General features: G+C 31.5%; 1 protein-coding gene and 1 long non-coding RNA gene across 6 annotated transcripts; both read left to right on the top strand.

Annotated features, from left to right (window-relative positions):
- The first annotated feature begins 288 nt into the window (after positions 1 to 288).
- Positions 289 to 27836, top strand: LOC128186180 (uncharacterized). Of its 5 annotated transcripts, none has more exons than XM_052855944.1 (21): positions 293 to 614; positions 3554 to 3663; positions 10405 to 10539; positions 10646 to 10879; positions 11967 to 12073; positions 12869 to 12976; positions 13085 to 13204; positions 13440 to 13575; positions 14852 to 15003; positions 15169 to 15295; positions 16261 to 16342; positions 22816 to 22959; positions 23554 to 23773; positions 23991 to 24094; positions 24173 to 24327; positions 24450 to 24618; positions 24774 to 24995; positions 25187 to 25413; positions 25612 to 25757; positions 26272 to 26417; positions 27551 to 27836. In XM_052855944.1, the coding sequence occupies exons 1-21, from the start codon at positions 376 to 378 to the stop codon at positions 27639 to 27641; spliced, it is 3174 nt and encodes a 1057-aa protein (XP_052711904.1). In that variant the 5' UTR covers positions 293 to 375; the 3' UTR covers positions 27642 to 27836. The 5 variants fall into 5 exon arrangements, with proteins under 5 accessions (XP_052711905.1, XP_052711906.1, XP_052711902.1 ...); XM_052855943.1 differs by having other exon boundaries at positions 25576 to 25757; XM_052855946.1 differs by lacking the exon at positions 27551 to 27836 and having other exon boundaries at positions 290 to 614; positions 25612 to 25713; positions 26272 to 26411.
- On the top strand, positions 4085 to 8517 carry LOC128186227 (uncharacterized). The gene is made up of 3 exons (XR_008243909.1): positions 4085 to 4459; positions 5336 to 5436; positions 6398 to 8517. It is a non-coding gene; the product is annotated as an uncharacterized LOC128186227 (long non-coding RNA).
- Positions 27837 to 27864: the final 28 nt, after the last annotated feature.

Here is a 27864-nt window from a genome sequence, read left to right as displayed (position 1 = left end):
TTTTCTATAAGCACAACTTTAATTCGAGAGGCATCGGAGTTTTAACATGCTATTGTATATCGATGGCTCGACTTTGTACATCGTACAATAAAAAAATTGTTTATACTTAGAAAAGTCTCCCTTTGCAAAATTAGGTTGTTTGTATCAATAGTAAATTTAGCGCTGACGCTCTCATTAAACTGTCTCGGAGAATGATTAATTTTCTCTACAGCTTGTGTGAAAAGCGCTCTCCAAATGATGCATGAACAGATACTAAGACAAATATGTTAAACAATATTTTATTGGTGCACTCTGGCATGACGTTACAAAAAGACAATATGGAAAGTTACTTTCTCACTGTCTGAAGTTGACATAGTCAACATTTGGAAGTGAACCATGATGATTTTACAATGGCGTTTACCTATGGTGATGTGGTCATTCTTCCTGATATATGGAATGTGTTTTATTTTCGTATTTTCTACAAAAACCGAGTTCCGAATAGCATGGATGGCTCCGAAAAAAGAATATTATAACCTTAGTGCATACTCTAGTGTTGGGGCATTAAAAATCGCCCTTTCTGCTATACGTACGAATCCCACAAACCGAATCCAGTCTCTCCACAACTCTACCATAAAGTAAGTAGATAGGAATTAAGATGTCTTCTTATTATCATACACGGAATAAAAAATAATGTTGGAATTAAAAGGTAGGGTATTTAGAAAAATGCTTTAGGGACTAATGAATAAGTTATATTTACCTACTTAATATAAAAAATTATATATATGATAAGTTTTCTGTTATTGAATAGTTGACGAAGCAGTGAACATTAAATACCTATATTTTCTTGTAACTTCTCTTGGTCGATATATTTGAAATTCATTCTGAGGGTAAAGTGAAGAAAATTATCATAAATTGATAAAATTAGCTTACTTTAGCTTTTATTCTACATACATTTTTTAGATTAATTTTTTTTTCTAAAATGAAACTGTCAAACAAAATAAGAGAGTGAAAGCATTAACACATTTCTCACGAAATGTCAACTTAATTTGCAATTCATATTATAATTTCATCTACCATTTCTGCAATAAATTTTCATTTCATCGAAAACCTTCCAAAACGCATGACAAAGGCAAAACAATGCAGATTAAGTAAAACATGACGACGTGTATATATGCTAAAAACCTTTATATGTTTTACGAGTTCTTTGATTCGTAGGCACTGTCACGCAGTGCAAAGTTTGTATCCCTCCATATACATACATCAATTATAGCACATGTGGATGGTGGTAGGCAAGACCTGGACCCCCCCCCCCCCCCATTCCTTCAACGTATATTTAATGCGATCATTTTTTGCACGTAAATAGCAAAAGGAATTTCATATTGTCCTCATCCTTAACATTTGTAAATTCAATAGGTTTTCAGCTTAAAAAAAGAACGCAACAAAATTAGCGTTACACATGTACCGAAAAACAAATATAGATATAAATACACATCACTTTTATATTCTTCTTTCGTTGTAGAAAGTAAATACAAGAAGAGATATTCGATTAGAAATGTCTTCTTTTTTAGTTCGCAAACAACCTTACACTTCTGTTTTGTACAATAGGCTTGCAGGTGACATGTTAATTAGTTGGACCATGTCATGTTCACGAAGGCATTAATCAGACTGCACGGTGGCCCGGGGCTATGGAAAACACACACCGTACACATCCATGCATCGTCAATTACGGCTTAATCAGCTGATTAGAGTCTAATTGAGTGGGGCAGATAAACCAAACGATAAACATCACAATACCTAATACATACGCATAGCAACATCAAGATTAGGATAACTCCTTTAAATATATTAAAGCACATAGCTTTAGTATAGTTTTTCTATATTGCTACCAATAACCTGCCTTTGGGATTACTTGAAAATAAATAGATGCTTGCCTTCTCCCTGCTCTATGTTTTTTTAACTAGCGGTCTATAAGTTAAGAACTAAATCTTTTTCAAGTTGCGCGAAATAAAAAAAAATGCTGATATTGTTTTTAAAAAAATTGTCGAAAAAGTTTTTGTCAGTCGGTCAAGGAAGGACAAACAAATAATCTTTTAAGAGTTGGTCTTACGTGTTCTTGGTTCTATAGTAATATACTTTTATAGAGACCTTTATCGAAATTTCAATAAAAAGTCATAATGTTAAGTAAATGATAAGAAATTCTGTTTTAATTTATTTTTGATTTGTGTGTAATAAGAAAAAAACCCGAATTATTTTGTTTGGATTTGATAAATTTGTTTTAGGTCATGACACATGTTACTCTGAATATTCTATTGATATCGCCGTTTTAATGATTAATTAATAATACTAGGGGGTAAATCATAATGATTCTGGTGACAACATTCACGACATTGTTAGTAATACATGCGTATCATAGACTACAGTAAACTATGCATACAGACTTTTGAACACTGATTGCGAACAAAGTTCGTTATCACCCAATGTTATCAAAGGAATAAAAATACTTCTATTTCATGAATCTTATCAAAAGAGACATGATTTAATCTGCGGATTTTCTAGTTTTCTTCTTTCTTTTTCAATTTATTGTTTACAATGCTCTTCAAGATTTTTCTTCTGGATCGCTCTTTATATATTAACAATTCAAATATAACAAGCAAGATACGCAGCACAGAGACCGCCATTTCTTAGGTTGTATAAGATCATCGTTTAGAAATCAATCGTTTATCTTATTTTTAAGTCAATTAAAAGTGTTTTTAGCTTTTGTCACATTTAATTTTTGGTAAAAATAAGTTATTTTCTATTCAGTATTTTTTATTTAAAAAGTGAGCTCAGGATGTCCTCTTTCAAATGTGGCTGATGATATTAAGATTCTAATTCTTTTACCTTAAGAACCTTACTTAAACAATTATTTATTTTTTAAATAAAAAATAATTTTTGACATTTAAGTTTAAATAATGACCATATCCAATAACCTAAGAGAAAGTAAGATGGCTATGAGAGAAATTCGACTAATCTCAATGCATTGACCAGTATATGTTCCTAGTTCTTGTCTTTACTATACCACAATAACTGAAAATAATAACTTTTGATTATGGGAATGATGGCAAAAACATCTTGCAGAACGTGAAAGTAAACATCCCGAAATTATTAATTGTATTTAAGATTTGGTTTGTTATGTAATTATTATTGTAAACATAAATATGTTGACAGTTTACTTGTATGGAAGACGTCGTTGGTCTCTTGTATAATGCATAGGTGTATTTTGATTATCAATCATCCAAACAAGACATGGGACACAAGATTCTATAAAACCAGATAAAACCAGATTATAACTGATGTTAAATTTATTTATTAAGATATTAACTGAAAGTACATTGTGCTAGTAAATAAATTCACAAAGCATTTCGTTAAGTTTAAATGAAATGCATATACATTGATATTCATTTTAAAATGTTTTTTGTTGTGGCAGGGAGGAATATCCAAACATTGCAATGTATAATTGAATCAGTTCACAACAGTCACTTTTTATTGATTATTGAATTTAACGTTTTTAATACGTATTATTTTTCTCTATCAGAGTCCGATGGTACGATACAGACTGCAACGCAAAGAGTGCATTAGCCGCTGCCGTGGACGCTAAATCCAAGTTTGATCCGCACCTCTTTCTCGGTCCGCCATGTTCAGTCGGTAGGTACAAACTTCAGGCCTTTGATAAATCAGAAAACAGTACATCAAATTATACTTCCTTTTCTTTCAGATATAAATTAAATTTATCTTTGAATTGTGAAATTCTGTCGTTTACCACCAGAAATTTCGAAATATGTGTACATACTTTACCAATTTGACACATATTCTTTTATTTTCTCACAAAAATTGGTCATTATCTGTCTAAACAATTTATTTAATGTTTCCATCTGTTTTTAATCACATTGATTTTTTGTATTTTGATTAAATTGTCTTTCTAATTATTTCAACACAACTTAAACACCACAGAGTATGCAAATGAACGTATTTCATGCATATATGTACATATTCATACAATGCAGCAAAAACAAAAAGTCTTGTATGCTAATGCCCACAGGCTTAACAGTCAAATAGCCCGAAGGAATGCAGAGTCACCTGTACACACCTCACAGCCTTATTAGCATAATCGGAACCTTTCTGGTTTTTATATTCACGAAAGAATGAAAATACCCGAGAAAGTCAAAACTTCGTATATCTCGGGATTTTAACGAGACCAGTCTAATACTCGTGAAAATCGAGAGGGGAGTTTAAATGGAAAAAGTAAGTAAAAGTTTTTGTTTCTTATATTGGCTAGCTTTTAAATTATTTAAAGTTGCAGAATAATTGTTTATTAATGTGAAGTCGAAGTTTGGGGTGATTAGCCTTATCTCGTTAAATTTTGTTCAGCATGAAACAGTCTGAACAGCAATCCTCGATTTTGTCAACAATCTAAAACGTGCTAAGGAGTAGTCATTCGTCGGTAAGAACATACTTACTTACATTGTTAAACTACTCAAAAACTCTTTTAAAAGCCTACAATGCATTAAGTCTAGTACAAATGTTACAAAAATGTCGATAATTATTGGTCGTTGTGAAATGTGACTTGAAAGACATGTTTTAGTATGAAATGTGTATGCAGGTGTATTATAGTCAGTTTTTACACATATTGTTACGTAGCATACGTTAAAAAAATATTGTATGTTTTTCCTAGAATATTGAGTTTGTGTCAATCATGCTTTCAGTCATTTCCATACAGAATTTCCTCGACACGTACAATGTACACTGTACATGTGGTTTTGATATCTGTATCTAATTCAAACTGTTAACTTTATGTCTTATTTATCTATTAACGATGAGAGTGTTTATGATTCAAGGGTCTGCATTTGTTATGTAAATATAACATTATACAATTGAGAGTATGAGAGAGAGATAGAGAGAGAGAGAGAGAGAGTAATTACAGTGTACATGTATTTGTTATTGATTGCCTTGCTTCCATGAACCATATATATATTTCAATAATGCCACATTGCACTAGAAATATTGCTGACAAAGATGTTGAGAGAGATCAGAGAGAGAGAGATCAGAGAGAGAGAGAGAGAGAGAGAGAGAGAGAGAGAGAGAGAGAGAGAGAGAGAGAGAGTATGAAAAGCCATAACAAATTTTATAGTTATATGCCATTTCCCACTTAATGAGTTGTTATAGCTGTTATCATGGTAATGTTTTGACCATGTCTCAGATACTGCATGTGCCCATATAAAAGTGTAATCTAGGACACACCCTTTTGTTTTGATAATGACAGCATTTAGCTTTGTAATGATACATGTAGCTAGTGTATCTTTTTTCTTCTAATCTACAGATTTACCTGCGGCTTCCAGATGATCTGAAGATCGGGAATATAGAAAATGTTGTCAATTTGATATTGCTAATGACCCAGTCATGTCTGCTGAAGCCAAGAAGGTACTTCTTTGTCATGTAATAAACTTACAACTTGTCTTCCATATGTAGATATATTTGGTTTAAGCTGATTGAAAGCCAAGCGAGTTCATCTAAATAGCTACAATGTCTTGTGTAAAAGGGAAAGGTTTATATGGGCATCTTGTTGCAAATCTGCTTGATTATCTGTATTTTAAGGGGCGGGAACCTCTGAAAGGAATACCAGGAGTTAGAAAATATTACAAACTTGAAAAGATGTGTTTTACACTCTCTGAGAAAATGGGATTTGCAGAAATCCCATGAATTTCTTACGCTGGAAATATGTTTTTCAGATTAGTTTTTGTTATTGACGCAATCATATTTTGGTGTACATAGAATGTTGATAGTTGAAACTCATACAGACAATCATATGTTACATAAGTGTTACATAAGTGTTTATGACTTTGATCTTTGTTCAATATATTTAATATCTTTCTGTCCACTGGATATCTAAATATCTTTGAAGTTACACCATTGAAGTTACACATTCATTACATTTATCATGTGTGTGCAGAATTGATTGAGCCAGGTTTCCTGATGTTGTCATATAAATGATACATTGTACTGCTTTAAAAAGTATATATCACTTGTGACTTACTGGTATAGTAGTACATATTTCATTTGTAAAATTATTTGACAAATTTAAAGTGTTTTGTAGTACTGAAATGTTTTTATGGCTTTTAAAATTACTGAAAGTACATGCACATGATGCAACTATCTTTTGACGCTGTATATATAACAAAAAGAAACTGTCAGCTGGGTTTAAAATTAGTGGCAAAATGATGTAATACATGTATGTACAATATTAGAAAAGATTACATTGTAATTAATTGCACATTCCATAAATAACTTCATTGAATATATACATGTAAGTATTTGATGAGTGCACAATGTTTGCAAAAATTACATGTAAATCTCTTAACACTTTATGTTTATTCTATTTTAGTTTCCAGACCATGACATTCATGAATATTTCTTGAATGGAATGCATGAGGATTAGAATGGAACCTTATTCTGCCTTTTTGCCAACTCACACCATCTTTTCAAGATTTATGGAGCCAACCACAGAAGAATTTGTTCTTTACACATCATTTATAACATTCTTATTTTAATATGTTGCATAACTTTACATAAATAGTGCCTGTTTGGGAGGGTAACAGTTGAAATTGACACCCCGAGAAAACCATTGTCAACCGACGCAAAGCAGAGGTTGACAATGGTTTTTACGAGGGGTGTCAATTTCAACTATTATCCTCCCAAACAGGCACTTTTTATTTTGTTATACTGAATGTCTTAATTTTTAAGAAAATTTTACTGCTTTTATATAGGAATAATGTGAATTCTACAGCTAACCGTATGCGCATAATTTTCGCGCATGTAACAATTTTTAATGTTACCCGTTGCTAAGTGCATTGCTAACGCTGAGGGTAATAGAAAGGATTATGAACTGCCTCTTAACCAATCAGATTTCAGTATCTAACATGAACGTATAACAATGAATGTTACTGGATGAATTGTGTTCACATAATGAATACCAGCAAACTTTTTATCGAGTGCACTTAATTTGTATTTTTCCTACCCATCCATCTAACATATGTTTTTATATAACATATTCATATACATGTAACATTTTTGGAAACAGCTATTTTTTTTCAAATTGGAATTTAGCCTTACTATTTTATACAAGTTTTTTTTAAAGGGACTTGGACACGATTTTAGATCAAAATTTTGTTTTCAATTTCTTTATGCATAAAATGATTTACTTGCACATTTTGAATAATTGACCATAATTTGAATGTTAGAAGTCAAGTTATAAGAGAGATACAGGGTAAGAATTTAGTTATGTAAACAAAGCTCGAGTCTTATGTTTGTTTACAAATGATATAAAGTATGAAATTACCACTTCTTTGAGAAAATGATTCGTAGAAAAGAAGGTAAACTGATTCGATGTGATCATAAATGATATTATTAATAGAAAAAAGCAACATTTGAATGAAACTTACACCAATAAAACACATATGTAAATATTAACAAGACTCGCGCTTTGTTTACAAAACAAAGAATATTTAATTCTTAATCTTTCTTTTAACTCAGTATTTGACTTTCAAATTTTGACAAAGCATTAAAAATACCCATATCAACCATTCTAAATATTGAAAATGGAAATATGAAATTTTAAATTTTAAGCTCAAATTGTGTCTAAGTCCCTTTAATATACTCTTTTGTATACAAACAGAACAAAAATACTTAGTTACAATGGGAAATGGACATAATATATATAAAAGTGTCTGATAAAAGTATAGGTCTTGTTCATGAACAGAAGAAATTGACAGAAAAATATTCAGTTTTAGCCATGAAATACAAATATTAATATTTTTTAAGAATATTATTTAATCTAAATAAGTTATAAAAGGTTTTTTTCCTTTATTCCAATGTTTGGAAACAAATCCAATATATAATTAAAATTGCTGTACAGTATATCCTATTGATTCCTATAATATATCACTTTAGTTTCTTGAACATCATGTTTATAATATTACTTTTTTTCTTAAAATGATGTATACAAGGTCATTCATTTATTTTCATTATATTCAACTAGATACAAATAGGCGTTCTGCAACCTTTTCATTGTTTAAATGGTATGGAGTTTTAATTACCTTTCATATGAAAAATGACATCTAAATCTTAAATTGCTGTACATTATATCCTATCCATCTAATGTATCACGTTATTAATGTTGAACTTCGTGTCTATTAGTATAATGAGTTTTTTAGAATGACATATGCAATTTCATTAATTTATTTTTCATTTTAAGAAAATTCATTTTAAAAAAGATCTCTTACAACCTGTGTATTTTTTTTTCAGTTCACATAACACAGTGTATTAATTGAATGTAGTTGTGTAGATTTATACATGTACCTACAAGCAATATACATTTAATATTCACCAGGTACATGTACCAGCCTACTATATTTGATAAATAAATGTACTTCTTTCATGCCTTTTTCATGCCTTTTACTCATTGTTATATGTATTATTTATAATTAAAATACTTTGAAAACTTTTCTCAATTTATTTATTTTAATAAGATTAAGAAACGGACTATAGTTAATGCACGTTTTCAAGAGTTGTCTCTCTTGGGGACAATAATGAATGCTCCCCAGGGTTCATGACCCTGAATATTGAGTAGGCTGTGAGGTGTGTGTATGCATATTCAAATAATGGATGTTTATTATTGGTTCCACTACAATCTGATAAGCACTAAACGTAACACACTAATCTATATAATAGTCAAGTTCATGTTTTCACCAGAAACTGTAATGATAAGGTTGCCTATTATGTATTATTTGTCAGCAACATATAAATTCTGCGTACGTAGCGACAAATTGTCGGTGGGTTTTTTTCAATTGCTATCTTAGTTTATTGTTTTATTTCCGGTTATAAATTATTAATTCCTTGAGTTTAAGCTAAGGTTAATTTAATTTTGAATTTAAATGTGATCATGAAAGGCAACGATAGCAGTTTTTTTTAATGATACCAACTTCATCTTTTGTTTACTTATTTGGATAAAAAAAAAAGACAAATTCTAAATAATTAAACAATGAAATAAAGGTACATATATCAAAACTCTCATAGCAAGAAATTTAAGCAGGAATAAGAGTAATTCCTATATATTTTTTTACACTTTCAAAAGTAAACTTGTGGATCATATGTCCTTGTTTGGTCTTCACAGATACTTCAAAATAAATAATACGCATTATATCAGATGTCATAGATTTGAAATTGATGATATAAAAGTTTTATTCGTTCCTTTTCAAACGCATTTGAGTTGTTATGCAGCTGAATGATATTTTATTGAATATGTATCAGCCTAACAATTCACTCACATCGATGATTTCAGCAATAAATACTTTCTATGGGTAGTTTATGGATAAATGAAGGGTACAAGCATTGCAGAAAAAAACACATAAACCGCGACAATATGATTCGCTTTTTTCAGTATCATCAAAATCGGATCTCTTAAGAGGGACCGGTGGTCATGGCCATTTTTTTTTTAGACGGAAATGATTTTATACTTTAGAGAAAAACATCATTATAAAAATACCGGAAAATACCCATATTTAGATTTTTCTTTACTAAATAATCAATTGTAGGTAAACAAATCATATCTGAAAGTTTCTGGTAGACCTGATGGTTAATTTTTTGACCATCCAGCGTCCCTAAAGAATAGGGACAGAGTACTCAGTAGATGGAAAAATAAAAATGTATCTATTCATTGAAATCTATCTAATTGCATACAATTTTGTTAGTGCATGGTGTTGATGAATCAGGGCATTCCTTGCATATTTTACAGATGCAATAGAGACAACAAAGATATTTTAAAGATAGCATGAACTTCTCAATGATATGATAGTTTTTATGGTCCTTGAACCAAGCATCCTATAAAAACTTTTAAAGTATATTTAATCACTTTAATATTTGAATAGGGCCAATACGCGTATATTTAGTCCATAATTTGCATATTATAAATAAATATAAGAATATGAAAGAACTTAAACAACCCCTGGAAGCTGTTTCGCTTGCAACGTGATACTTATGCTATTATAGAGAATATATTTTACATTTTAAGAAAAGCAATGAAATTTACGCGATCAAATGTCTCAAAAAGTTCAATTTGGATGTAAAATTTGCTGATTCGGGATCATATCTTAATAGATACCCTTTGGTTTTCAACCAATTGATATGTGATTACTCGACAATTCAAGTTTTTATCTCAATGCAATGCTATTTATTTCTAGACATTCATTACAAATAGTCAAATTTTTCAAAAAGTCTAACTGTATCTTACAGATTTGCTTTGCATAAAAAGTTGAAAAATATACCGATACTTGTCCGAAAATGATGCAAATTTAGGTAAAATGTCCATGACATTTAGTGACATATCTGTTTTAGGGATGAAAGGAGTTGCTCTCCTGGCCTCGCAATGGAAAACCCCAGTGTTTGGGTGGGTGTCACAAGAAGAAGAATTTCAAGACAAGAAAATGTACTCAACTTTAGTGCGGTTTTTAGGACCATTGAATCGATTTCGTGAGTGTTATTTTTTACTCTTTTTTGAAAATAAGATTTTTTTTTAAAAAACATGAGATTATATTATCAAAAGAAATGTTTCTGAATTTGGTCGTCCTTTTTTTAGCAAATGTGATGTTCCATCTGCAGTCCCTCTTTAAATGGTCACAGTTTTCTGTGGTTTATGACAAGAGAGATCCATACAGGGCAGTGGCCGAGGCCTTATATGAGAAGAAATCTATCGAAAACATGGATTCATCGATGAATTGGTATAACATTGTCAACTCTTTCAAGGTGTCCAACGACATGAGCGATAAACAAATAGAGGAAATCTTCCGTCAAATTAAAAAGTACTCGCGAAGTAAGTTATTTTGAAATTATTTTGAATTTTGTTTTCGAACGCATTTTTTTCAATTTTAGCTGTAGGATACATAAATTTGATTTATTTGCTATTTGAAAAAAATTATTTGTGAGTGTTCCAATAAAGATGCAACCACATTCGTTAGAAACCAAAGTCTTAACTAAATGTTATTTATCTTTGATGAATTCAATGATTACGTTGTTTTTAATTATTAGTTTGTTTGAAACCTAAGACCAGTCTGATGATTGCAAGCAACTCGTTGAGTGAATCTTTAATTGTGTATTGAATAATTCATGTTCTGTTCAGATTGGCTTTTTAGAATGGAGTAAATATTGCCAGTCGTGTAATGCTACCATGTAAACAAGCAGCATAAATTTTTCATAACGTGATCTCTACCCTTAAGCATGTTTCTCTAAAAACTTAAAACTAACGCTTGCTGACCTCAATCTAGCTCGCTCTTTTTTTTCTCGATTTCATATGAAGTTCACTATTAATAGCAGACTAGGAAAGGAAATGGTCATGATAATTCTTTCACACCTTATAATCACTTATAAGAACAGTGGACCTCCTAAATGTTGGTTTAAATTTTTATAAACGCCTTCAAATTACCTTCAATTTAGATATAAAGTGCATAAAATTTATTCACTTAAACTTAACACTGTTTAAAAAAAATTCTCTTTAAATCTAAACAAATCAAAATTAAGTTATTCTTTGTTTAAAACATGATTAAATAATTCCATAATGATTTACTACAAAGTATATTTAGAAAGGAATGAACAATAATTTCATAGGCCATTATTCTATATCTTATGCATAATTAACAAAGAATACCACAATATACTCTGTATTATACGTAACTAATTTACCGGTTCTCCTCAGACTAAATGTACTTTACTTATATAATACCGAAAATACGCAATTAAATCAATTGACTTAGTAAAAGATAATAATGACCTTGCAAACTTTTCTGAATATTACTTTATAGCTTTATTTGCAATTATTACTATTAAAAAAGGTTCACTTAAAATGTGACTATTTGTTAGTGGGCTCGGGTATTATTTTTCCACACAGTGTGTTTTTCTTACAGTTGTTGTTATGGCCCTACCTTGGTTGGATATGCGGAAATATATGCTGGTAGCACATAAACTTGGAATGAGTGATGGAGACTATGCTTTTCTCTGTTTTCATGGAGATGTAAGATTTTTACTTCTTATTTAGCCATCAAAATTCATTTCAAAACTATTACATTCAAATTTTGAAACATTTAAACAAGAATTAAGCGTAACGGCTTCTTTAATTTTAAAAATTTCGTAAAATGTAAACATAAAATATGAGGAATTATTTCTTCTGAAAATAAGTGGCTTTTTATGAACTTATGTGTGGTTATGAAGTAACTCAATATTATACAGTATATAAAAACAAAATATCTATGATATAGGCAATATATTTTATTCATAATGAAAATACTACAAAATCTAAAACTGTATACATATTTTTAGTTTGTTGTAGTTTTTAAATAAAAAAAAACCAAAAAAGTAAACTCGATTTATTTGAAAGTATTTGATTTTTTAAAATTATTTATACACATGTACTAATCTATTCAATTATTCCACATTTTGAAAAAAAAACTGTTAGAATTGTTCAATTGATCCAAATATACCCATAATCAATCTGTTTACTTATATTTAAATGTAATGTTGTACGATAAACGTTGTTTTACTTCTTAACTGTTTATTATGTCAAACGCAACTTAATAAAAGTAGCTCTCTATGTGTACAATTGTGATTTCTTTATTTTCTATGAAGATGACTCACACATTTGTAAGCAAGAGTTTTTGCTGATTCTAATTATATTTCTTACGTAATAGAATATTATTCAAGTTTTTTAAGAAATCGATGTTTATAGAACTGTAAGATCCTTCGAGTTCTTCATAATTTTTTTTGAATTTTAAGCGTTGAGTGCTATATGATTCAACCTTATCATTTCTAGCTTTACACATATGATAGGATGGAGACAGATGTGTTTTCCGATTTGGTATGGCGAAAAAATGATTCATATGATAGTATAGCAAAGGATGCATTCGAACCAGTTTTTCATGTAAGTCATCTATTAATGCATTTATTTCAACGAAGAGAGCATATTTTGAAAATGATTTAGTTTTGCAGTTAAATGGTGGATGAAAAAATAGTATGCCGCATATTGCAGGTCATGATGAAACCCTTAGAGAAAACGCATTGGAATCTATTCAAAAAAATTGCATCAGATTTCACTTCCAGCACAGATCCAAACTGGAATTTACCAGAACCGCCAGAAGAATACATCCCCGTGAGTAAAACACGTATATGTAGATAAATTATTATTGATGGCAACCGATTGCAGAATTGCAATTCGGTTAATCCCAATTTGTTTGGTCGATTAACCGTTAATCATATCAAAAAACATAAATGTATAGTTTTTGTTATAATTTTTTTTACCAATTAACACTTTAAACAGGCTAAAAAAATTGCATTTTGCCATTCAAATTCCAACGAGTCCCGACTAATTTCATATAATATTTTAGCCGGATGCCTATGCGCCGTACCTCTATGATGCTACACTGGTTTGGGCAATTCTTGCAGATAAGATATTGAAAGAAAATAAAAATCCCCATGACGGAGAGTACATGTTCTTGAAAGCTACAACACTCACAGACGAAGGTAAACTATCGTAAAACTTAGTGTTTGTATTTCCACGTGTTGGGAAGTTTTACAGAGTAAATCCAATGGGTAATATTTATATGTTTTACTTTGTGTCAAATATTTTTCGCTATCTCGATTATTTTATGGACCACAATAAGTGACACCTCCATTGTTTCTTCAATGCAAATAAATCACCAATAAACAAGAAATAAGAAGTTTCCGAACTACCGGCAAGGATTAATTGTCTATTAGAATTGAATTGACCTTTTGGACCGGTATTGGTTTTAGTCCTAACAAAAGACAATCGATTTCCGTTCCAGTTCTTTAAGGCCACACACACTAAATTGTCAGTTTGTTGTGCATAGCACTCATTATATGAAGGGATCAATAAAAGAAAAACATCGTCGTTGTCTGGACTGGAAGCATCCAGGATGCTTTATAGTTCATTATCTATAGAGAAGTTTGGAAAGAAACTTTAAACGTTTAAATCGACTGTTTACAGACTCTACCACCTAGCGTAGTTTTTGTAACAAGCTTGAGCTATTGGCTTCTTCTGTGGTATGCTGTTTCATCATTTTGTTTAGAAATGCTGGCATCGCACACTTAAACCCAAAGACTGAAATTGTTTCAACAGCATCGCGAAACCGACGATCAAGAATATATATATCATTTTTATTTATCTACGATTCCTGCTGCATTCGTATTTGACATGTTATTTAACATGTATGCATCGCAACTTTTGCCATCTGCAAAAAATGGCCCCATAACACTTACGATATACCCATCCCTACTATTGACCATCATGGGTTTAATGAGTGGGCGACCTTTATGCATTGAAAAGCATCTCAATGTTGAGTTTAAGGACTACTTTTCTCTATATATATATGTAGATGCCGTCCATTACAAGAACGGCTGTATCATCTACCCAGTCAGAAAAAAAGTTCTTTTGCAAAGACAGTTATGTGATTTTCGATTATTTCGGAAGGTGTATTATGGGGAAACCCTAGAAACGAACGTACAAAATCCTCGATAAAGGCTTTTTGCCGAATAATGTACTAGATCTATTTTGCAGTACTTCTCCCACAATTGTACAATTTCCCATAGTTGTTTTTGAATTGCAAACGCAGCAGGTTTTGCTCGGCATTTTTTTTTCTGCGTGACACTTTTCTCGAGTAACACAGAGTGAATGATTCTTGTCGTCAAACAAAGCGTGCTTACACTAAGGTATATTTTCGGTTGATTACTTTTTACATAATTATGTTCTTTATACTTCATAACAAAAAAATCTTTACAGTGGAGGTTAATGGATTGACAGGAAAAGTGAATTTAGATAACCATGGAGACAGAAATCTAAACTTTCAAGTCCTGGACATGACTGAAAATGGCACATTTGAGAGCATACTGACTATCAAATATCAAAATAAAATGATGCAAGTCGAATTTGTTGTAAGTACCGTTCCCTTCTCTCAATTTTCCAAATTGTATTTGACGCACTTTAAATAGTCATTTTTGGATGAGAGTTAACAATATATTTAAAGCTTTAATTTTTTAACAGATCATTTTAGCTTTCTAGTTATGCAGCAAATTGACAATATTTTTTTCAATGAAAAGAACAATAAAACTGAGGAAAATCTCAGTCGCTGGCCGAACGGTAAAGTGGGCATCAAATACGCTCCTCCTGACGAACCAATATATGGCTTCGATGGAAAGAAGTGCCCAGAACAAGACGAACAGCCAGGTAAGCATTACACTTCTGTTAGTATCGAAAACAAAAATCAGCTTCAGTTGTGTAAATGAATAGTTAGAACAGATTAAACATGAGGCGTATCCTACGTTTGTACTTATTGACGGAGTTGTGCGACAAAGTATTGATAAGTCATTAATAACAGGGGTGCCTATGCCATCTTCTCCACCATTCAAGGGTTCACTGAAGCTGGGAATATACCTGAAAATTTCGTCAGTAATACTGAAGTCGATAGTGATCCATCGTTAAGCAAACGTTTCGATCTGTCGTCTTGTCAAAAGATGGATAAATATCACAGCAGCATTCATTTTGTACATAAACCAGAGGGAATAGAAGTTTTGCATATAGATAGATAGAGAGAGATAGAGAGAGAATACAGAATAAAATGTCATTCATTTAATAATTTCCTTTATATGAAACATAACACTGTGGTATTATATATATATATATATATATATATATATATATATATATATATATATATATATATATATATATATATATATATATATATATATATATATATAAACTTAAATAAATGAAAATACAAAGATCGAGTAAAACATAAGCGCTTTCATTTTCTTCAGATGTTTTACAATACAGCATTGTAAAACATTTGAAGAAAATGAAAGCGCTTATGTTTTACTCGATCTTTGTGTTTTCATTTATTTAAGTGTTATATATATTTCACCGACCACTGAGGTTTTTCTTGGATTTATATATATATATATATATATATATATATATATATATATATATATATATATATATATATATATATATGGCAAAATTAATATTACAATGTATTTTTTTTTTAATTTCTTTATTTAAACTTTGAGCCACACGCTCATTTAAATTGTACACAACTTCGAAGTACATGTATGAATATTTGCAAGGAACACAAAGTGTTGATCAACTAATCAAATTTATTTGTGTTTATGGTTGTTTCTTTGTTTCAGACAGGACATTTATCTACGTCTTCTCTGCTGGTGGAGTTGTGTTTGTCGTCGTTGTGGCTACCATTCTATATTGCATCCTAAAGTAAGGACTAATTGCATGTCATCTCAAACTCAATCCGCCTTAATAAAACACTTTTAATATGTTCTTTGGTGTCTTTTTGTACTTTTGGTGTTAACATTGCATGGATTATTTCTTGATCGATCGAAAGTGAAGCTACATTGAGAGGAAGAACTCAACTGACTTCACTAATTGGTCTCGTAGACTTCCAAGTAGTTGTTGTAACCTTAACATATATTGGAAAATTGGCTATTCCTCTTGTGCAATGTTTTTTCAACGTATTTTTACTCACTTTTTTTAAATAATTGATTGCTTTGATTTGTGGTCGTCAACTGATAAAAAGATATAAATCAAAACGTGTGAAAATTTGGAATGAAATTTCGTACCCAGTTTTCGTGCCCAGGCGAGTTCCAAGAAATGGCGCAACAGGCATAAAACAACTACATCCTGCACAACTTCAAAATTTAGTCTATTTATCCTGAAAATTTCATATTCATATCTCTTATGGTTTCCGAGTTTATAGCTGCACAAAATGGGTCGTCAAAAATTACAGGTATTTGTTAGCCATCATTGAATAGAAAATGTTTGAATTAATGATTTAAATTGATTCCATATAAGAAAGCAAAATTATGTCCCCAATAAGGATCTGGAGGGCTGGCCCCTAAAATATTCAAACATTTGTATCTCAAAAATTATCAACAAATTTAAATGGGTGTAAGAACAATATATGTTAGTATTCTTGAGACCTTTTCAAAGAAATCAAAAAAAAGGGGGGCTGGCCCCTTAAATAAGTGGAAAAAACACTCTATTACAAATAACTTAAAAACGATAAAGATTTTGTAATGCATTACAGAAGCAAAGTTGTTGATCGTACCAATATTAGAAAATATTGCCACGCCCATTTATTACGTAATAAGGCACTTCTAGGGGCCAAAGTACTTCAACTTTGATGCAATATATCTAGAGAAGCAGAAATATTTTGTTAGACATCATAGAAGAGAAAATGTTTGAATTAATGATTTAAATTGATTCCATATATCAAAACACGAATTTTTGTCTCCATAAGGGATCTAGAGGGCTGGTTCCTAAAATATTCAATCATTTGTATCTCAAAAGTGATCAACAATTTTAGATGAGTGTAAGAACAATATATGTTAGTATTCTTAAAACCTTTTCAAAGAAATCAAGAAAAAGGGGCTGGCCTCTTAAATTAGGGGGGTTAATTCTGAAATTGTATCGATTATTCATGGTATGATTTAAAACAGAAATCGCAAGGAAGACCTACTCATTACTAGTAACGAGATCGTATCTAGTTTTTTTTTATATTTTCTGCCACCCGGTAAATTCAAAATTTAAAACATGACAGCTACTGATCTGCTATTGGGAAACATGCAGACACTGCACGATGAAGTTATGGTCGGATGTTTTCCGATTGATGCATTCAGATTGTATGGTCATCTCAATGCATAAACTGCGTTCACTTTGTAGGTATAGGCTTAAAAGAAAGAAAATATTAAAAGCTGCAATCAATAAATAAATCCTCATTATCTTGTACATGTAGTGCTGTCTATCTGTTACTTGACGTTGTAGTCGAAAAGTGTGATTCATATATAGTGCTTTTATAAAGTCTACATTATATAGTATTTCCCGCCTGCACTTCATCTAACAATGTATAAAATATGCAAAGTAAATATTCATACGTAACAATTTCGTCGGTTATATCAGTTTCTTTAAAAACGCTCTGTTTTCTTAAGTCCCTGCTCTCACTGCTCAATCTACTACAGTGTGTGGTTGTGCGCATGTGCGATGATATAACAGTGCGGTAAATTTCTTTAAATGATCGGGGGGGTTTTAACGTATGTCTCTGCCTGGATTTACGTTGTTTGGTTTCGTTTTTTTATCTTGTACCATAACATGGCGAGTTTTCTATTGTTAAAAGTGTGGGTTATATGTACATACCCCACACTTTGTTTTTTAACTCCGCCCACTATCTCGAGTAACAACATCAACAAAGTTGTTTTTAGCGCATCCATAATACCCCACAGTAAGAGATTCCTACAGATCAAATTGCCAAAAACTCAACACGGATAAATGACTCGACTAACTTAGTTCGTCGAATAAATCTCAATTTTAGCTCGAGACAAAACAATATCGGCAATGGCTTTGTCAGAAAGATTAATATTCCTATCCATGTGTGCGGACAAGTAGATAAACGCGTGTTAAATAAACTAGAGGTATCCTGTTTAACGGTTTTATAGAAAGTCAATCACGTGATAGGAAAGTGTTTGAATAGAAAACTTGTTTTGTGAACAGAATGGATAGCGGTAGCCAATCGAATTTGACATTAACCACTCACGGTTTCGCGACATTCATTTCTCAAATAATTTTTTTTTTGCTTATTGATTGATTTTGGTCAAAATATATATGTACATGATTTTTCAGCCACTTTTAAAAAACATACATTGATACAGAGTATCAAAAAAGAATTTAAAAAACTAATTACCTTCATCAATTTAAATTTGATTTCAATTGTTTAAACAGAAGCATGTAGGGTTCGTACATATGAAATTGTGTTAAAAGATTTTATTCTTTAAAGCAAATATCAATACTATAGGTCGGAAAATGAATGAATATGAAATAAAAATATAACAATGAAATGTCGATCTATTCATTAAAACTATGATTTTTTTTTTTTAAATGAAGAATAATTAATCTTTGTCGGGGATAGAAAGTCATTTTTGAAAATCATGAAGTACATTGTACATATATAAAGACCAGCGCATTGGCACCGTTTTGTTTAGAGGCAAGTGCACTCCCGATATAACTATAATAACAAGCTAGAGACCAAATATAGAGATGTGCCAAAGTTTATGAGCACAGGTTCTAAAGCATGTAATATTCTCGTCGTTAATCTGTTAAGTTGACAATTTGATTCTCCGAAAGGGAAGAATTTTTAAAAGTATATTTATACAAGCATTCTGAGAGTATTGCATAAGCAATACACGTCCCCTACCGGTTTGTATTATTCCATGAAAGCTTCCAAGCACACAACTATTTCAGAGCTATTGTAAACGAGATGTCATGCTTTAATCAGAGATAAAAGAACAGAGGAAATTAAAACTATATAGCTGATATAGAAATTATATACAAAATAGGTAAAATAATACTCTTTATTTCATCTCCTGTAATTTCGCCAAGTCTATTCTGTATTCGCTGGTAAAAATTTGTGAAAATAATGCACTGTTATGCACAATATCATTTCTTACCGTCTTCTGTACCCCGAATCAAACCAAACAGTTAAACAGCCCAACCCGACAACGAACCCGATTGTAATAATACAAAAAAAACCCCTGCCGATTAATTTTACAACACAATGGTTGACACTATTTTACAGAATTTATTTGTTTGTTAGAAATGATAAAAGGAATGGTACAAGTAACGCACGATATTATTAGTGACTACATACTGGCCTCGTTTATCGTTTATTCAGTACACATCGAACCCGATAACGAACCCGAACATTAAAAAATTGGAATATAAAAAATTATTTATATTCCAATTTTTTAAAATATGTCTATCAGACGCTACAAAAGTGTAAACTTGATCTTTAGTTTGACATTTTGAAGCTGCTCAGCATGTTTCATATTATTCCTCAAATGCATAAAGGAAAAAAGTGTGGAAAACTAAAGTGGGACAGACAGACGGACGGACGGACGGACAGACGGACTGACGGACGCAAAGGAAAGCTACAGTCCCCTCCGGTGAAACCGGTAGGGGACTAATAAGATATAATGAATAATCGTAAACTATGGTACAAGTAACTTACCCCATATAATATTGTTGATTGTGTACAGATACCCGATGGGCGCGGTCATAACAACACTCAGGAGCTACGCTCCCTCGTGTCATTAAGACCACGCCCATCGGGTATCTGCACATGTAACCTGTTAGGGTGATGAAATACCTGAATGCGGTGAAGCATGAATAGTGGCCTTGTATAGGGGGTGTAAAGCAGCGAGTGTTACAATAGACATAAAAAACTGATACTGTGGTTGTTGGAGTTACAAGGGAAAAAATGCGTATTTATGAATCATAAGACATTTAAATAATTACATAACGAAAATTGATATTTTACATTATTAATACCGTAAAGATGATTTACACTGTAGGACACATGAAAAGTGACAAGCACAAATGAAAATGGTAACAGTACAGCTCAAAGCAACGTTTGACATGCAACAGTACGAAATCAGAAACGTATTACAAGATCAACTTTTAGAATACAATAGTACAAAATCAGAACTCTTAATACAAGTTTAAAATGCAAAAGGTTGAAATCAGTATCTTATTTATAAGATCAACATTTAGCAAGAAATAGTATAAAATCAGAAACTTTACCTATAAGATCAGTTGTCATGCAATAGTACAAAATCAAAAACTTATTACAAGACCAATGTTTGGAATCTAATAGTACAAACTCAGAACTCTATTACAAGATCAACGTTTGGAATGCAAAAGTACGTAATCAGAAACTTATCACAATTAAGAATGCAATAGTGCAAAATCAGAAACTCTTTTATAGGATCAACGTTTGACATGCAACAATACAAAATCAGAACTCTTAATCTTATTTCTAGATCATCGTTTGATTGCAATGGTACAAAATAAGAAACTTATTACAATTTGGACTCTTAAGCTTATTACAAGATCATCGTTGGAATGCAATAGTACAAAATCAGAAACTTATTACAATTTGGAATGCAATACTACAAAATCAGGAACTAATTTATAAGATCAACGTTTGACATGCAATAGTACAAAATCAGAAGCCTATCAATAAGTTCAACATTTGAATGTTCACAGGATGAATCTCTGCCATTCAGTCAACTGAAATGTGACTGAAAGGTAACTGAAAGGTGGCTGAATAGCACAGATATGCCATTCAGTCACATTTCCAGACCATTCAGTTAACATTCAGTTGACTGAATGGCAGAGATTTATCCTGTGGTTATAGTACAAAATCAGAAACTTTTTTTTATGAGATCAACGTTTGACATGCATAAGTATCAGAAACTTTTATTAGATCAACGTTTGGCATGAAATAGTAAAACATCAGAAAAACTTTTAATGTTTCCAGATCTAGAATAATTCAAAGTTGATCAAATTATTTTAGTTTTCTAATACAATGGTGATTCCAAAGTAATTCAAAGTTAATCAAATTATTTTAAGTTCAGATTTGTTTCATAAATTAGAATAAATGTAACAGTGAAATATTAATACTAAGCCGCTTGCAAATTCTTTAACAATACCGAATAATAATGATATAATTTTACACAAAGCACGCGACGTAAAATTCTTCCAACAAGCATTTTTTTTTTTATTTTGAATCAGCTTTTGTATGTATAATCTTAGTTTTGAGTTTCGGGTTTAGCTAAATGAACCATGAAATATAATGTTACGACAAACCTACTTTGTTACCCGGCAAACATTCTTCCTATTTTACATCAGTTTTTACGATTTCTTGCGCTTTAAACTGCGAAGGCTTTTACAGGTAAGAAATTGTTATATAGTATGATATACTTTCGTTTGAATTAATAATGAAAAATCACAACCAGGAGATAATGGAAATTAACAACATCTAGAATTGTTGGCAAAACGGAACTGAATGGTTGACATTATCAGAAACGAAAGTTAAGATGATAAAGGAAACTGTGTAATCCCATTCTATAAAAAGCATAGGTTTGTAGAATTACAACCAGATCGACGTTTTTTTTTTTTTTACATTGTTTTGAAATATCTCCTCTAATACGTCGACGGAATGTTTACCTTTTTTCCTTTTCTTGCAAATACTAAAAAATGTATAAGCCTTAATAAAAAATGTACCTGTACTTTTTTGCACTGAACAGCACCGTTTGCGATATTTTATTGCCAAAACATGATAAAAGAAAAGAATCTTAATGATAGTCAAAATTAAAGCTTTGTTGGCATTTTTTGTTCATGCACTTGTATCTGCGATAAAGCCTTTATTATAGTTTAGTAAAAAAAAAAAAGTATTTTTTTTTTCCATAATACGCGGATAGGACCCTCCAGTGCATTGCAATCTTCTTTTTATTTTACTTTGTATCATGCAAACAGATTGGAATTATCATACAGCGACACCTCATGCAAATCTTGGGTAGAATGCAGTTATTTAATCAAGTTGTAAAACATCATATTTATCAATGTCATTTCAATTATGATGTATTTAGACCAACAAATTTACACAAATACAACCAATTTGAAAGAAGAAGTTTTTTATCTATCAACAGTGTTATTGCCTCCGAAACACCATACTTAAATAGGTCTAAAAATAGTTTTAATGTTTCATTGGCTACACTCTATAATCGGTCAATGTACCAACAATTAAATCACTAAATCAGGATTTGGCAAAGTATCAGTATAATTTTTTTTAGCTTTGCTATTTATGACCAGATTTTATTTTTTTTACCAAATAACAGGATGACCTACGATGACGTGTATCGGATGATAGGATCATGTGGTCGCTACCAGAAGTTAATCTACGTGCTACAAACTCTCCCTGTAATGTTTGCAGCAGTGCAGACGTACTTGTCCGTCTTTATTCTGTATGTCCCAGACCACAGGTAAACAAATATAGAAACAAACACTCGAGAAAAAAGAAATTATTATTTGTATTCTGACATAAATTATGACATCAATTGCAAAATGCCACAAATATTTCACCGAACAAAGGTGAGAACAAATCAAAAATGACAATTAGAATGAACAATTCATTTTATGCAAACGATGTATTTTTCTAAGATATAATGAATCATTATTTGTGTATTATAAGGTGATAATTTTGGTCGGGGCGTGGTCAAATCCAATAAAGCCCTTGGGATAGATTTGACCACGCTTCGACCGAAATTATCATTTCATAATATTCAAAGAATGATTCCTTATTACTTACATTTGTATTATATCCAATTTTTACACTTTAAAACACCATTTTAAAACCGCTATTTTTCATGTAGCACATGATATGTACTACTGTTCGGCGCAAGCAATAACGTTTCTCGGTTATGCTTTAAGACACGCCCATTTTAAGAAATTTTTGGGCTATAGGCTTCAAAATTGATTCGTAATGTTATAACAGGCAAAAACAGTTGAAAATGTAATTATTATTAGATTTAGACAACTTTACAACTTTGAACTGGTATGTATTGATTACTAAACAGGTGTTCCAGTTTAAATTCTATAAATACCACACACGCGCCCCAGGATATCCATTTTCTGTCCTCGAGATGTAAAGTGTATTACAACATAAAAAGCGAGTTTTTATATGAAGTTTACAACTCGCCGGAAAGCTCAAACTGGGATAATTTAACCATGCCGTCGTCTGAATGTAGAAGCTGGGAATATGATACAGCATTGTTTGAAAACACATTTGTAACGCAGGTAAGTTTATGTAAAACATTCAAAACAATTTACTATGACTACATAGTCAAATGACCTTTTTTCACATATAAAAGCGTACACAATGCATTCTATATAGATAGAAAATTATTTTAAAAAAAAGAACAAATCTCTTTTGATAACAGTGGCATTAGCAATACAGAAGTAAAGAAACTAAGCGGTTTTATCTTCGTGTATGTATTTATTTATTGGTTTATAGAAAAACCTGGTATGCAAAAAGAAACTGTATCGCACACATGCCATTGTAGCATATATGGCTGGATTTACGCTCGGGTCGCTAGGAATGGGAATATTTTCAGACAAGTATGTTTTTTTTACTGCTAGGCTTTAGGAAATTTATTACTTGACGAGTTTTTTTCTCTGAAATTGTTTGATTCGCAGATTTGGTCGAAAAGTTGTTCTGATGGCAAGCATTGCACTGTATATTGGATCAAGCATTCCCCTGTCTTTTGTCAACGAATTCAGTGAATTCACAGTGTCACGTATTTTCTCAGGTGTGTCGGTTGGAGGCTTGTTAAATACCTGCTATGTTATGGGTAAGTCAACGTGATTAAGCGTACGTATTTATCTGCCAACAGAATAAGATAACAATCCATTTTATTTCTACTTACGAACCATTTTGTTTATTGGGCCTTTCACTAACGTTTTGGTTTTATAGACTTAGAGTTGGTCGAACCCAGAATGAGGATGTTGGCAGGAATGGTGTACAAGTTGTTTTGGGGAACTGGAGCGTTGTTGTTGACAGGAATGGCTTATCTTATTCGAGACTGGAGAAATCTTAATCTATCCCTGGCTTTACCAACCATTTTATTTCTTTTTTACAAAATGTAACTAATATTTTTATGCCATGAAAATATGAAATAACTATCAAATCATTATATTCCAAACAAGCATTCATTTGAAAATATACTCAGTATTTCAATTTGATATAGATACTGTAATCAAAGGATTTATAATTATCTGAAACGTTTCCTTTCAAAAGTTTGGTACCAGAATCTACTCGATGGCTATTCATCAAAGGTAGAAGAAAACGAGCAGAAAACATTCTCAGGATGATCGCACGAAGAAACAACAGATCATTTAAAGAACCAATTCTGCCTGATGAAGATGAAGAGGCACAAAGAGATAAACAAAGAGTATCGTTCATTGCTTTTTGTTCTTATCCTCGACTTGTATGTAACACTTTTGTGATTTTTTTCAATTGGTGAGATATTATTTAAAAAAAAGAAACCACAAAAATGCTTGAACTTTTGGAATTCCTTAAATTTGATAGAAATAGATACAAATCGTTAACAAAAACTCTAATTCCTTTTCATGGAAAACAATTTTGTTGATTTTTACGCAGAGTTTTTTAAGGAGAGGTTGCTAAGGTTATGAAAATATCGCCATTGATAGGTTTGTGGTATCTTTGGTGTTTTTTGGGCTCTCCTGGAACGTCAGTAACCTTGGCGATGATGTCTTCCTCAATTTCTACCTGACAAGTATCGCTCAGATCGTGGGCTTCCTATTGTGCATTCCCCTTTTGAATGGTGTCGGCAGGAAGCCAGTTTATGTTGGTTCCCTTTTTATGGGAGGAGTTGCTTTACTGCTTACTATATTTCCTGTAAAATATGGATCTTCTGGTAAGAGCTTTTCTAAGACGAGAGTTTACAAAGATGTTATTGAAAATAGTTCAAAGGAACGAAGAGTCAATTTTAAACCGAATAAAGTTATTCATATATTATGTTTGAATTGTATAGCATTTGAATCGTTCTTGCATAATTCCTACTTTTGTTTATCGGCAGATATTGAATGGATTACGTTCTCGCTATCCTTCGTAGGCATGACAGGCTCCTCCATGGCTGTTGCTACACTTTTCCTGTATTCTACAGAACTGTTCCCAACCGTCGTAAGAAACTCCGGTCTTGGAATCGCAAACTTATGTGCGTGCATCGGCGGAATTATTGCTCCTTACATCCCTGATTTGGTACTTTCTTTGTACATGTTTCTAACTTCTATAGTCATATCATACTTGCCTAGGTGTCAGCTATGTGTTGGGTGTAAAATTTACAATAATTAATTTAAATATTTTTTAAATAGTTTTAACAAATGGACGTATATTCAATTAGGGAATATATACCTTTTCATCAGAAAAAGTCCACACTGAATAGGAATTCATCAGTTGTTGTCTATTAGACTAGCTTTGGTTGTTTGCATGTATGATTTCAATATGAAACGTGTTAGATAAACAGAAAATATCAACTACTGTATAGTTTGTTTTATCTCCGATGAACTGAAAAAAAATTATTACACTCTAGTTGAAATAGTATAACGTCCCTTCTCGTCTAAAAGTCAATGGGACATATTTCATGCAAAAATATGTTTTGAGGTAAAATGGCACAATTTATGTGATAAAGGTAACATATTATCATTAAGCCTAATAGCTCTTTTTGTGTTTTGTTTAAGGCTGTTTCTCATTGCGTTTTCTTGTAATTTTACAGAACAAAATAGTCAGTGGTGATATAGGGAGAATTCTCCCAATGTCTATCTTTGGAATCTTTGCAATCATAGCGGGGCTTCTTTCTCTTTTACTACCGGAAACTAATAAGCCGAGACTACCAGAGACTCTTGGTGACGCTGTATTACAGTGAGTTTCTACCAGAAGATGTACTGATATTTTGATTTATTATTATTTTGTTGTTGCGCTTTATCTATTTCCTATATGATTGATTGATTCCTGGCTCTCTAATATTTATCAGTCTAGAAAATATGAAACGTTATACTGACCTGCACGCTACAAAGTAAATAAAAAAATTTGATTTTGTCTACATTGGACTAAAATTAGATCGGGCATTTCTAAAATGCTACGATGTGTTATTATTTTACCTGTCGTGCAATGAAATTCCGCGTGTCTAAATATATTCGGCCATGGCTTCAAACTAAAAGGTGACGGCTTTCTTTACTTAATACCCAATTGGATATGTCTGTATCAATTCGTCACTGATTCATTTAAATAAAAACAGCAACAATTCTATAGAATCAGCACGTGATACGAATAGCCACTAGAGGGCCAAAGATCCGATGGCGGGTATTGGTCGAGGAATGATACATGTGTAATATGTAACGGAGATGTAAAGTTTTTTTTACTAACATATCTTTGATTTTTTTTACGTATGCTTTAAAATCTATGATTATAAAACAGAAAGATTACGTTATATTTTCTTTTTTAAAGTAATATAAGTCAAATCACAACAAAGAAAATATATAAGGCAAAACGTGACAAAAACAACTGAACTACCACACTTAATTATTTTTAAAGCAAATTCCATTAGAACAACGAATACAGTGAAAACATAAGTTGAACGTATATATCTGTTAGGATGGTTCTGAATATGGTACCGTTAAACAGAATTAAGCGCATCGCAAAATATATATAACAAATATTTCATTAATGCATGCTCATAGTGTACTCAGTATATCATTTTATGACTTAACAAGTTTCATGCACTTGTCAGTTGATCTAATTTTACCATTCATAATTAAATTTTTATCTTGAACCCCTTTATTACGATAAATTGCCAGAGATTTAGAAAAATACATATAAATAATTCGTAAAATTACAACATGCAACTCACTTTGGACCATGGAAGAATTCTAAAAAACTTTGATATTTTTTTCTAATTTCTTATGCATAAAAAAGTTATAGGTCTGGTTATCACAACTATATTTGATATTATTTGACCTCATAGCCTTTATAATTATATTATAACTGTTGCACAGGAATGAAGGTCACACGCACAGGGATATGGAGATGGTTACAGTGATTCAGCCACTGAAAGAAACACCAGAAAACAGCTTAACCCTACAGTAACTGATTTCAATAGAGGGCAAGAGGTTACGTGAATACATATAAGGAACAGTTTAAATTCATATTTTAGATTGCATCTAACTATATAAAACAAAACTTATTTTGAAAGAGCTGGGCTAATTTAATAAGACTCCATTAATAAAAGCGTAATCAGTAACATATGTGCACCACTTGTTCCTATTGACAATTATCTAAGCTAAGTATTAATTTCAATATTGCAATGACT

Source organism: Crassostrea angulata, chromosome 5 (genome assembly GCF_025612915.1).
Source record: "Crassostrea angulata isolate pt1a10 chromosome 5, ASM2561291v2, whole genome shotgun sequence".
Taxonomy (NCBI): domain Eukaryota; kingdom Metazoa; phylum Mollusca; class Bivalvia; order Ostreida; family Ostreidae; genus Magallana; species Magallana angulata.
Note: the sequence above shows the minus strand (reverse complement) of the source record. Positions and strands in the feature narration are given on the sequence as shown.

Excerpts from the sequence above, each read along its gene's own strand:
- LOC128186180 (XM_052855942.1), top strand. The coding sequence starts at position 376 with ATGATGATTTTACAATGGCGTTTACCTATGGTGATGTGGTCATTCTTC. Across the intron at positions 615-3,553 it reads CTCCACAACTCTACCATAAA|AGTCCGATGGTACGATACAG; the intron begins GTAAGTAGATAG and ends TTTCTCTATCAG. Across the intron at positions 12,074-12,868 it reads TTCTCTGTTTTCATGGAGAT|CTTTACACATATGATAGGAT; the intron begins GTAAGATTTTTA and ends TATCATTTCTAG.